This window comes from Epinephelus moara, chromosome 24, assembly GCF_006386435.1.
Source record: "Epinephelus moara isolate mb chromosome 24, YSFRI_EMoa_1.0, whole genome shotgun sequence".
Taxonomy (NCBI): Eukaryota; Metazoa; Chordata; class Actinopteri; order Perciformes; family Serranidae; genus Epinephelus; species Epinephelus moara.
Window position 1 is genome coordinate 40,184,521 of NC_065529.1, and position 13,961 is coordinate 40,198,481.

Below are 13,961 nucleotides of genomic sequence, written 5' to 3' on the forward strand. Positions count from 1 at the left end.
CACCCGGGCAGAGGAGTAAAAGCACAGTTTGCAAAAGAAAAATACATCAGAGAAGCTTCCCTCCACAGTGCGCCTTGATACCACACTTTGTGTTACCAAAAGCAGTTGACATTGCATCGTGTGCGAGAATGCCAGCCTCTGCTGCTGCTCATTACCAACTTGTTTGCCCGCCTGCGCTGGCTTTGGTCACTCAAAAATGTCCCCTGTAGCCCAATTACTTGAGCCACAGTTATGTACCTGCCAAGCATCTCCCCGAGTCATCATCCCGGATGTCACACCGATGTACAGTATACCATAAGCCCCCTATTGGAGATCAGGCACTGACAATATAATGAGGGCTTGCTGAGCTTTGAGGGTACATCCCTCTGAAAGCAGCAAATCCTTTATAGCTGGACTTTGTATCATCCGGTCATACTTTCCCTTTTCAATGCAGCCGTTACAATTTGGAAAGGCCTTCAAATAAACTGCTGGAGACTGGGCCTTCAAACAAAATGCTCAGTGTATGTCAAAAAAGGTGCAGTCGATACACTGCAGTTAATTAAACCAGACAAGAGAGGGGTGTGAATATAGAGAGGCTTTATCAAATAAAACAAAGACTTCCTGTCAAAACACAACATTATACACTGGGTTGGTTAATACGGCAGGGGATGTATTTTTATTCTGCAGTGTGCTGAGAAAGGATAGCATGTTACAGTGTTCGGAATATTTTGACATTATGGGAAAAACACTTGATGGCTTCCTTGCCAAGAGTTATATCGGAGAATCAATACTACTCTCATGTCAAAGTAAATAAATATGTAGCTACAGCCAGCAGCTGGTGTGCTCAGCTTGGTATAAAGACTGGAAACAGGATAAAATCTGCTTACCAGCACCTTTCAAGCAATTCAGAGTTTCCCCTGTTTGCCCCGCAACCCCACAATGATGACAAGCAAGTCACTATGAGCTCTACCAAGAAATAGTCCGGCACGAATCTTCATTGACTATCTGTGTGGTGATGATTTAGCCTCTGGGGGCAATGGCCAATAATTCAAGGGTCCCAATGTAGCCAGTGGATATCAGGATAACAGATATCTGGACATCTCTCCATTGTGCGGCGGTTACCGTTTACTAATCTCTATAAACGGGGGGCTCAGAGGTAGAGCAGGTCATCCACTAAACGGAAGATCGGTGGTTCAATCCCCAACTCCTCCAGTCCGCATGTCGAAGTATCCTTGGGCAAGATACTGAACCCCATATAGCTCCCAATGGCTGTTCCATTGGTGTGTGAGTGCATACGAATGCTTACTGAGTAGCAGGTGGCACTATGTATGGTAGCCTCAGCCACAGGTGTGTGAATGGGTGAATGTGACATAGTGTAAAAGTGCTTTGAGTGTTCGGAAGAACTAACAAAAAGCTAAAACATCATCAGACAATAGGTGATGGATTCCGAGATTGCATTTGAGCCAATGCATTCTGCCTCTCCAGAAGCACTGTTTACCTGCATGCACCAAAAAATGGACTACAAATAGAAGGTTCAGATACCAAAATCTTGTCTGGTTGCCTACAGATTCTGTACGCATATGCAGATAGAGGTTTATAGAGATTAATCTGGCACAAAAATATGTATAAAAATAGTGGGCGTAGCTACCATGAAGTCACCCACTGTTTTGAAGCCTCGAGTGTGGCATTTTGGCGGTCGCCATCTTGGATTTTTGGCGCCAGAAGTGACCATGTTTGGATGAGAGGGTGGAGTTGTGGAGGAGCAAGGAGTGGATCTGACTCAGAGACCATCACTCAAAATGACCCCTCCTTAATTATGCGTAACCTTAAAGGTTCTTTGTATAGGATTTAGGGGGATATAATGACCGAAAAGGAAAATAATATAATAAGTATGTTTTCTTCGTTATACAAGAATCATTCTGTATTTGTTACCTTAGAATGAGCCATTTATACCTACATAGGGAGCAGGTCCTCGTCCACAGGATCGGCATGTTGCACCACTATGTTTCTACAGTAGTCCAGAGCGAACAAACCAAACACTGGCTCTCAGGTCATTTGCAGTTTCGTGTCAGCCACCGTAATTAGCAGGCCTTCCATGACGAGCCAAACGGCGTCAGAAAAACACAGATTTTTAACATGAAACTGCTTTATTTAGTGTGTTCAGTTATAATCACTGGATCGATTTGTTTTGGAGAGGAGGAGACCTCTGCGGATAATTTGGCTGTCAGTAAAAACTTCCTGAACAATGAACACTGAAGGAATTCAATTGAGCAAAGATTCAGCTGGGTGCAGTCTGCAATTCTCACCACTAGGTGTCACTAGGTGTTTGTTTGTACCAGGCTGTAAACATGTTTATTGCTGCTGTAAAGTTGGGCATTTTAACATGGATGTCTACGGGGTTGACTCGCTTTTGTAGCCAGCCTCAAGTGGCCATAAGAGGAACTTGTTTTTGGCGATTCGTTGGCTTCATTTTTTCAGCCCCACAGGTTTCCCTTTGCACGTAACCCACTGTATAAAACAAAACTTGTCATTTTTACATTTCAGGTTTGTAGAGATTGAAAAAAATTAGATATACTGTGGTAATAAATGAGCTTTAGAGGTACTATGTGGATTTTGCTACCTTTGGATTGAGCCTGTTTCCCGTTCTTTATGCCATGCTAAGTTAAGTGGCTGCTGGTTGTAGCTTTGTATTTACCAATCAGACATTAGAGTGATACCAATCCTCCTATCTAATTACAAGAAGGCCAATAAGCCTATCTTCCAAAATGTCAAACTATTCCTTTAATTTCATGGCCATGCACAGTGGTGAAAGCCATGTGTTTACATGCGTCTGTGTGTCTGCCCATCCTGGACTGAAACAAATTGTCACATTAGTCTTGCAAGGTCTCACGCCTGTGCACTGCTGAGACCTATTTTTCCATCCGTCTGGACTGAGAGGATGTCACGATGGGAACATCAGAGGTAGTCAGTCAGAAATGGCAGGCCATAAATTTAACATGGTGATTTCGTGCATAGTTTTATGTCGGCACTTCAAAAAAAGATGGCTTAGGGCTTTGCTGTCGAAATGGCGAGAAAGAAAGAGGGAGCAAGAGAGGAAAGAGGATCATTACGAAGTCTTTTGGTCCTTTTGTGAAGTGTTCACTTTTATGACACTGAGGCAAGCTCTGTCACATGCCTGACTTTGCTGTTGTCATGTTGTAAAATAGTAAAGATATTAATATTTAACATGAAATACATTATTGTACCCTAAATTGTGATATTAATCAGCTGAGGAGGAGAGGGAGAAGGACAAGAGGAAATCCTCTCCTGATATGGTTTCAAGGAATCAGGGAGAAAGGTCAAAGTAAAGCTGTATGTGTCCATGACGTGTACCAATTCGTCCCTGCCTCTCTGTGCATGTGTACCTACGCCAGTGCAGTGTCTGTGTGTGTCTGTGTGTGTGTGCACAAGGGAGAAGAAGAGTTTCTGTAAGATCAAACTCTTTCTGCCCATCTCTGATCTCAGCGGGGAGTCGAAGGACTTCACGTGACCCCGAGCTCTCCGTCCTCTTAGAAAAATCCTCCTCCTTTTGTCCTCCCCAGAGCTCCTGAGAGCCTCCTCCAGCGTTTTCGTAACAGTCCAAATGACATGAAGCCCGTCCCAAGACCCAGTGAAGGAGAGTCAGGGATTTGCCACACACAGACAGTAAAGAGCCTGCTCTCTTTGTCTCTCTGCTCCTCGCTTTTCTCTCCTATCCCTCCATTACAGACCACACTCCCTGCCTGTCTTTCTTCCTTCTCTCTATGACTTTAATTTGAACATTCCTGTTTCATAACTGGCCTAAAAGTGGAAGCTAATACTTTCATTGTGGCACCAAAGTGCAGCGGCTCAGCAGAAGTGACCCTGTGGCGTCGGTCAGACACACAAACAAGACAGCACCGATCGGCTGCAGTTGTATGAAAGTACAGCAGTGTGGCTGCTAGTTAAGTGAAGTGGACCATTGGCACAGTGACACAAACCGCCTCTGCTAATCCTCTTGCTGTCTGCCTGACTGTCGCACACATTTTGGATATAAATCCACCCTCAGATATGCTTATTTTATCATCGATTTGTGATGTCCAACACACTGAGAAAACAGTTTTGGATTGTAATAATGTGGAAAACCACTACTCCCTCAACCTGCCTTGTATACTTCAACCCCAAGTATTGATTTCCTGCAATGAGAAAATGATTTCTCAAGTTTCAGTGCCAATAAGATGAGGAGTCAGGCATGTTTGGCACGTTTAAAGGGCGAGAGAGCAAAATAACTGCAGCAGGCAGGGAGATACAGAGTGAGTTTTGGGAGTTGAGAAAAAGCAACAGACAAGCCCATTACTCAAACACCTTGTCTTGTAGCTGCACTGCACTGTGGTCCACTGTGGTTAATGTCAGTTTGGCCAGCTGTCTGCACAAGTATAATACAAAACCGAGCTGGAAATCCATGTACAGATATTACATTTTTATGTACAATTCTTAAGCAAGGCGCTCACAAATTGAGCTGGTGTTTGGATTTTAAACTTGGCATTTTGTAAATGACCTAAATATTACAGAGGAAATATGTGTGCTGTATTTTTATGTGGGCTCAATCTGGGATATACTACTGCTGTTATTGCACCTGATATTAGAAAGCTATCTCACAGATTTTATTTTTTCACATGTGCGGATTTATGTGAACATTTTATCTGTTTTGTCTGCTGCTTATTACAGGGGCCAATTCCCCTTATTAAAGAAATAGCTGTTGCAAACAGGAAGAAAAACTGAGTGAACCAAATAAAAAAAAGAGGCAGGCAGGGGTAATTGAAACAGAGAAAGAGTGAAAGTGAAACAGAGAGGGTGAAGGATGGGAGACTGAAAGCGAGCGAGTGAATGATGGAGGTGCTGTCACTGTGCGAGTCCTGGTCTCTTGCTCATTAAGACAGTAATTCAAGCTGGGGATTAGAGAGTCAGACTCATGCAGTGAACCCACTGGCTGCTGATGATGAATGGTGGTTGCGGGCTGTAAAACCTCAACGACCGCCAGTATTGTACATGGAAAAAAAAAGAAAGAAAGAGAGAAAATCATGTTTGCATGGCGGTAGTTAAAGGAGCTGTATGTGACACTCTGAGCATGTCTGTGATTCAGCCAGGATTGCAGCTAACATTGCTAACGGTGCTTACATGGGCAACAGCGCTAACAGAGCTAGTGGTGCTAACGTAGGGGGGGAATTGTAGGGTGGGTGTTACACTGCCAGGACATTAGCTAGCGAGTGGGATACACAGGGACTCACATACACAAATATGCATGCACAGCTGAACCAGCTACCATAACAAAGAACAGAGAAGCTCAGATCACAACACAGAGAGAGAGAGCATGGCTTCATTCTCTGCTCAGGACGCCATTACTCCACTATATCTTTTTATAGCAAACAGTAGGGCTGCCCCCTCATAGTCGACCAGACGTTAGTCGTCCAGAAAGGTCATTAGTCGGCAAGATCTCATTGGTCACTTAGTTACAGGAAAAAAACAAAACAAAAGCAAATGTGAAACTCTATCAGGAGCTGCGCCTTGTCAAAATAAATCAAAACCTATATGACTGGACTATGCGGGAGTTTAATTTGAAAGGACAGAAACAGGAAGTGGCCATGCTCAGAAGTCAGACAGGGGTCACGTTACAAACCAATCACAGCCGACAGATATCTTTCCTTTCTTCTGTAAATATTCAGTCTGATAAATACAGAAAAGTTGATCATGTTAGTGCAGGGCTACCCAGAGCTTTACATCTGTCCCACGGACGATAGGCCTACACACTTATAAACAGCGCCTGGAAGAAGATCAGCTCTGCACTCAGGATATCAGGTAAATAGGCTATACGATGCTTGTTAAGGTTGCTAACCTCAAGCGCAACCTGCTGACGCACTCTTGAAAGCTGGCACAGAAAAGGCACAAGAGTAGCATCCAGCACAGGCGGTTAAAGACGCGGCATGTGTACGGCCCCTAATTTCCAGGGCTGGTACCTGCGGTTATTCCACAGGCTAGTTAATAACATGTCGGGCAGGAAATCCAAAGTGTGGGATCATTTTGAGAAGGTGAAGGACGAACCCAAGGTGATATGTAAACTCATCTTCATTGGTCGACTACAAACATGACGTATCATCTGAAACATGGAAGTAGCCCATTAGCCCACAGCGTCATTAACAGGCGGCTCACTCAGTGTGTGACGTGCACTTGTAGATAAACTATAGGCCTATATTAATGAAGGTTCATTAGTACGATTTTGTGTTTCTCTGTAATGTAGCTCGAACCATGGTGTTGCCCCGCCCAAAATATATAATGTAGTAACTGTAAACATGCGGGCGACTGGTCGACTAATGGCCCTAAATGATGACTATTGGTCCACAAGGAAAATTCTTAGTCGTGGGCAGCCCTAGCAAACAGTTGTTTGCTGCTATATTAATGTTTTATGCTTTAAAGAGGAGCTATTATACTTTTCCTTATTTTTTGTCACATACAAGTATGATGGTATTGTATAATATCAGCTGTTCATATTAAACATGGCCAAAGTTTCAAATAACACGTGTAAAAGTAATCCCTGTAAGCAGAAACCTCAGACTGTTGTGAATACTCTGTCTCCAACGTCTTTTTCTGCTCGGCCTACAAGATGACCTCAGCTCATGACAGATTTCTTTATATGGTCATCTGCTCCTGGCACGCTAACATGCTAACGTCACAAAAACATGTAATCTTGGTTGCTGATGTTGTCAATTTACCGGATTACAGATCACATTCCTGCTGGAACTTGTTTAGTCTTGTTTAGAAGTGTTTACTGGGGATTTTTCATGGTGGAAAGTGACGCTAGTCTCTATTACAGTCATTCGTCAGCTGCAATCATGGTGCAGATGCAGACCTGAAAGCACTGACCAATCAGAGCAGATCAGGCTTTTTTGGCAGGGGGGCTTAAAGAGACAGGTGCTGAAACAGAGCCCTCTCAGGCAGAGGCTGAACACAGGTGTTCTAGCACAGACAGTGTGAAGAAAATATAGTGTTTCTGAACATTAAAGCATGTGAACACTTTTTAGTAGAAACCCTGAAAAAGTGCATTATAGGTTGATGCATGTGTACATGTGGATGTGGGTGACCAGAAGCATTGCAAGCTGGCATGTGTACGTCGAGTAAAGAGCAGGATTGAATGAGAGGTATATAAATTAGAGTTACTAGAGTTGAATAAAATGTTATAACCATCTTTTGTCCATCCGCTGTGACTGACCACAGCACAACTGAGCTTTGAAAAGAAAAATTCAACAACAATTCAAGCTGAACTCAACAGCCCAGGAATCAGCAAAGCTCGTATAACTGACAGATATATGAAAGAAAGCGTAAGAGTGAGTGAAGGATGATGAAGGAAAAGAAAAAGAGGAAGTGTTGGGGGGGCTGTAAGAGAGATATTCCTCCCTGTCCAAGATGAAAATAAATTTAAAGAAAAAAAACTAAAGAAATTAAATATACATGAAAGGTAAGCAGCTTACTTCCTAAAAAATTTCACACTTGTGCATCCAAGTCCTCTCTGAACAAGACAGAGAGCAACTTGCAGCCCTTGGGGAGCAGAGAGCAGAGATGCTGCTTGTTTGTGACAGTGCTGTGCCTAAGAGTCTGTCATCGCCTCAGGAGCAGTCGCTCTGCATGTGACTAAAACCTTGACTACACTCAATTATGGCGCTCCTCTGAGCAGAGTCAGTCTTCAACGGGACGTGGGAAATATTTAGGCCAAAATATCTGTGCGAGCATCATCGCAGTTTCAGGATTACAGATACTGCATCATAGTCGCATCTCATGTTGATGCAATTTCACTTCCACACATCATCTGGTGCTTTACGGACGCAGCGCAATATCTCTGTAAACATCAGCAGCATGTATCAGAGAGGAGACAGCTTAAATTCAGTTAGCTGTTCAGCCCCTTATAATAAATGGAATATAAATTACCTAGCCTTTTTAAGCTGATAATCATCTTTGTGTATAAATGGAAAGTCAGAGTGTAAAGCAGCAACAGTCGCAGCACAGATGCTGTTTACTTGGAAAAAAAGGATTTCCAAGAAAATTAAATTGGAGGCTTCTGCACCATTGTAGCAATTAAGCTGCATTTCTCCAACCCACGCAAACCTTAATCAGGATATTAGTTTGCACCTTTACTGTGCTAACAGCCATGTCACTCTAATTTGGGTAATTTCCATGCTTTCATTTAAAAACACAATCAAGCTCGAGAAAAGACAAGGACGTCAGGCTGTGATGTAACTATTTTTTTCAGAGCTCCTGGAAAGTGACATTTTACAGGTGGAGATGTTTTTGTCTGAGTGGCAAAAGCAAATTGCTCACTACTTATCCACTCCAATAACATTTCATGCAGCAATTAACAGACTTTTAGATCAACCGCTGTTTTGCAATATTAATATAAAATAAAATTTGATTTGACACACAGGGATTCACGTGCACTAACGCACATGGCCAGATCGACTACCACAACAAAGAACAGAGAAGCTCGGATGACACAGAGGGAACGTCACTTCACTTTCTACTCTGGACACCATCACTCCACGATGTCGTATACAACTCTTTTAAAGTAGATCTAATATGCTTTTCCTTATTTACAGTCATGAATAATGTTATGATGTCTGATGTTCATATTAAATGTGGCCAATGTTTCAAATAATAATGTAAATGCATGTAAAAGCAATCCCTGTGAGCAAAAACTTCAAGCTTCAGACCGTTCTGAATACTCTGTTCCACTATGACTACTAGTTGACGTCAGCGTATGACAGAATTCTTTATATGATCATCTGCTCCTGGCATGCTACTGCAAGTGTTTACATTATGTAGCCTACACTGCTGCATGAGGCTACATGCTAATGTCACAAAGCCTTGTATTTTGGGTTGCCGATGTTGTTAAATTCTCCTCAACTTCAGAACATATTTCTGCTGGAACATGTCTGATTGTGTTTAAAAGCTTTTATAGCTGATTACCCAACTGCATGTACACTGTACCATGTAACTACATGCTAACATCAGAAAAAACATGTAATCTTGGTTGCTGTTGTTATTTCTCCCTGATTTTGGATCATATCCCCGGTGGAAAACATCGTAGAAGCTTTTATTGGCAATTATTACAAAAGCCCTAAAAACCCGGAAATGAGTTAGCATTTTAGCACTACCAGTTCCCTCGTCTCGAAGTCATTGGGTTTCTTCAATGGGTTTTTGGTTAGATGCCTGAAATAAAGTCTGTTAAAGCTTGTTCTACAACATGAAATACGTCAGTGAATACCCCACTCATGAATTTTGAAGCTTATGTGTGTCTTAAAAAAGGCGCTGAACGAGAATGTCATCATCATGCGACCATGGTGTAGTTTCTGTACAACCAAACATTAGTTTTTTTACTTGTAGCAATTGCATTTAGGCTTCAAAAATCATAAAACTGTGTTCATTTGTGAAGATTATCTTGCTTGCCACAAAATGTGTAGCTAAGTATCACAAATGTTGGTTTTGCCACAGAGTTTAGTTATTTTTATTTATTTTTTTATAATCCAAAATTCTATTGGATTTTTGTTGTCGGAAACAGGATGACGCTAACTTCCATGTCGACCTTCAGAAGAACATCATCCCTGGAGGCGAATATGCTTTTCGTAGGCGGAATCTGGGAAAAATTAGCAAAAGTCCCGCCCTCAAGCACTAGGATTGGACAGGCAGCCTGTCAGTCAAACTCGCACCCCAGCCAGAGCTACGTCATCATTCCTTCATTCATTCATTACTATAATTCCATTATGTAGAAATGATTTATACATTGAATAATTATTCTAATGTGCTTGGCTTAGACCTAGGCTATTTGAATTGTGGTAGGTGATCAGATCAGCCCGCACAGCATTGCAAAACTGGATAATATCATGTCAGATCAGACTCTGAAGTCAAACTAGTAGCCTACATCATGGATATGTATAGAACACGGCCTACACAGTCCATCTTCTGCATCACAATCATGGGTAGAAGGGTAGAAAAAATTAGCACTCTCAAATTTTTATTAATATTACATCAATGTGTTCCACCTAGGGACATATTGGCTTCCACACAGTGAGCCAAGCTGTGAGGAGAGGCTGGCTTCCTCCCTGTCCTCTTATAGGGGTGGTCACACACGCCAATCAGAGAAATTCGTCCTCCCTGTCCTCTTATAGGGGTGGTCACACACGCCAATCAGTGAAATTCGTTTGACTAACGTTAGTTTAATAATATATATTCATTACAATCTCCTTACAATCACAGTCTCCTTCCCTGCGATGAAGCGCGAGCCGGCAGGGAAGCGCGAGCGAGCGATGCAGTCACATGACGGATTTTGGCCTTTTTGGATTGGATCAGGGACTTAACCAATGTGACTGGATAATCTCCGGCTCCCCCTCATTAATATTCATGATTTTCCCGGATTCCACCTACGAAAAGCATATATGCTCCCTGGAGCACAATATCATCCCCCTGCAGAGCCAGAGGGCCACCATTTTAGACGTGTGCATGCACTAGCTCGAGGGGGCGGGGTATCTGTCAATCTTTTTATTTATGTGGCCAATCAGAGGCCCACAATCCCCTGTCAGTCAAAAACGTACCAGTTTCTATTTCAGCTGATCACCTCACAGTATTGGGAGTAGACAATATTTCAACAAGCTAGCTATGCTAGCACTAGCGTATCAGCTCCCTGGTCATAATGGTATGTAGTAATTTCAACCACTGCTCCTTTTAGAAGGACCACCGCAAGGAAACGCATTCTTTGTTTAAAGTATCTGTCAATAAACTGACAATGTATAATAGTTGTTTGTTTCTGGCTGCCAGCATTAGCTTGTGTAGCTAGCGTGCTAGCTACGTTAGCTCACAAGTCGTCTATTTTCACCTCAAAACGTAGATTTAAAATGCTCCCGTCTGTTGATACTTTGTCGAGGGTTTTTAGGAAGAGGCTTAAAGAGACAAGCGCTAAAACAGGGCCTTCAAACACAGAGGGTGAAGAGTGACAGTCTGAGGAATATAAAGTGTTAAATTAACCATTAAAGATGGAAACATGTTCTAGTAGAAACCCCAAATACACATTTACACATTTATATAGTCAAAATGTCAGCAGCAGTTTGCACTATTAATATCAAATAAAGTAAAAAAAAAAATATTGTAAAAAAATATTGCAACCCATTAGGGAAGTATAACTGTTAAGTGTTATTCTGAAATTATATACAGCTGCTGTTCTTTGCAGTCCACAGTAGCCACCTTTTTATTTACCACTCAATTACTGATTTCAGCAAAGAATAGTTGGTGACGGCCCTGCTGAGCAGAATGTCAGCGAGGGAGAGGAGAGCAGCCGGGGGAAAACGCAGGGTTATTTATGGAAAGAATATGGCTTTGATCACTGTGATGATATGGCACAGAAGTAAATAAGTTGCACGGAGGTTAGAGAGATGTCCTTGGTCGGGTTGCCATGGTGACATTGAAGCGTGTGTGATTTGTTGAGTGTGTGACAGAGAGCTTTGAGAGGATGAAAATGTGTGAGTGCAGGAAGCGTGTGTGTGTTTATACAGTCCTGTGTGGTGTTACAGGGAAAAAAAAGAAAAACGCATTAATGCTGCTACTAGTGGATATCCAGCTGCATGGTGCATACAGAACATCATCATTGTTCCCATAAGATGCTTCAGAAAACATATATGTGCTGAAAGTAGGTTAAACTGTACGTCCCTGGCTCGCTTTGTGCTTGCTGGTGCTTTTGAGTGCAGTGAATGAGAGTTACGTGTGCAGTCCTGTCTGGTGTACTCACAGGGGATGGTGCGTAGGTAGAGGTTGTCGCGTATGATCTGTTGGAGCTTGTGGTCCAGCGAGCCCTTCTGAAACTGCAGACTGAGGTAGTGGCGCAGGTCTGTGTTCAATACTTTACCTGCAAAAACAGAAGCAGAGGCGGGAAGGGTCAATAAAAACATGCCGGCGCTCTCTCTCTAAAGGGTTAACGGCTAAATGGTAATCCATCCGAGTGACGTGTACCCTCACAAAGTGATCAATACCATAGCACTAGATCAAACTGTTTTTCTACTTGACAAAACATTTACCCTTTTAGAGAACAGATGTTTAATTAACCGGTATTTTCACAGATCTTGAGTGCTTAATATCACACAATAGATTTCCTCCTGAAGGATTTAACTTAATTTCTACATAATTCCAAACAATATTCAGTTCAATAACATTGTATTTACTCCATGAGGGCATATTGAAGGTAGTGTAAGCAACATTAAAGCTGTAGTTGGCAAATTTCCCCAAAAAATAACTTCTGTTATATTTTCTTTAACTGTCACAACATTTGCACAGCGCTAAATGAGACAGGAGTCTCTAACACAGCCGTCAATCATGTCAATCACTGCTCGTGAACTGCACTCAAACTGTCAAACTTGGCAGTGCTGATCAAATATGAAAGATTCTGTTACTGTATTTCCTATTTCTCGCCTCAAATGAGAAAGTTTCCTCAGGCTGGTGCTTCGTTATTGCGCCACTGTTTTCAGCATGGCAGCTGGTTCACAAACTCTCATTCTACAGCTAAACAGTACACAAAAATATGCGTCTGAAAACATCTGAAGCAAGAAATAGGAATACAGAATCTTGATTTATATTTGATCAGCGCCGCCTTGTTTGACAGTTTAACTGCAAGGCACGAGCAGTGATTGACATGATTGACAGCTGCATTACAGACTCCTCATCTGTCTCATTTAGTGCTGTGTAAATACAGTGACAGCATTAGAGACTCCTCTGCTCTGATTGGTTGTTTTTTTATGCCATTAAAAGCCCTAAGAGGAAGAACCTGATTTATTTGTCTCATGTACTTGGCAACTGTAACAGTGGCGGCTGCTGGTCTTTCAAGGAGGGGAAGCTCATTTTCGGCCTACATCATAAAATGTGTCCGTTTATTTATACGTAAATTCTACCCTCTGGGGCTGCTGCACGAGGCTCGTGTGACCGCCTGTGAGTGCTTTGGGACAGTGGAGGGGCTCACAGCAGCACTCGCTGCTCGTTGGGGACAGTAACTACAGAGCGACAGAAGTCAGAGTCTCCAAACACGAGTACAGTCTCCAGTAACACCAGAAAAAGAAGCCAGATTTGTCGCTAGTCGTTTTTAACAAAGAACAAGTCACTAAGAGGATTGGAAAAGTCTCAAAATCAACTCGGAACAATGGAATGAAACTTGAAAAATGCTCCGGTGGTGGTTTATATTTCAAGATCGCTGATCCGCTCATTTCGCTGTCAATCAAAAAAGGATTCAGCCTCAGACAGATCATCCAATCATCATGCAGAAGCCCAGCGTCCAGGCCAGCCGAGGCCAGCCCACTGCCCCATAGACCCCCAGAGACGCTGAGCGTCCGATGGGCTGGACAAAACCGAGCATTTATCCAATGACTGTCTAGTTTCGCTGCAGTGGAAAAACCCACTCTATGCTTCCCCATTGAAGTCTTTGGACGCTGAGCTTCCACTGTTTAATGCACTGTGACGCTACGGGAATGAATGAGAAGAAAGTCGCGTCAGTGACTTGTGATAAGTAGCTGTTTCTGAACAAAAGCTGAACGCGTTCTAGCGCATATTTAGTCAATGAAATGTAAACACAACAGTACATATTTAACCACTTATTTTGACACTGAACTGTAACCAACTGTATCTTTAATGTGAAAACAGAATACAGGCTGTGTGAGAACAAACTGGTGCATGAAAGGAACATTACTAACAATGGCCGAGAATACACATGCATGTCAGTCTATAGGTTCATTTGCATACACACACACACACTCTGCTGACAGCTGAGGGAGTGGACAACACAACCTGGCATATCTCAGCCCTTTCCTTGCCTGATAGCCAAACTTACTTAAGTAAGTAGGCCTTGTAAAGAATAATAATAATAATAATAATAATAATAATAATAATAATAATAAAATCGACATTGATTT

At 42.4% G+C, this 13,961-nt stretch overlaps 1 protein-coding gene across 3 annotated transcripts in view; it reads right to left on the reverse strand.

Annotated features, from left to right (window-relative positions):
• Positions 1–13,961, reverse strand: part of LOC126386359 (membrane-associated guanylate kinase, WW and PDZ domain-containing protein 3-like) — a 222,825-nt gene that overhangs the window by 58,317 nt on the left and 150,547 nt on the right. For all 3 annotated transcript variants that reach the window (XM_050038649.1, XM_050038648.1, XM_050038650.1), the window contains exon 2: positions 11,798–11,914. In XM_050038649.1, coding sequence (XP_049894606.1) covers positions 11,798–11,914 — 117 coding nt within the window. The remainder of the gene's footprint in view (positions 1–11,797; positions 11,915–13,961) is intronic.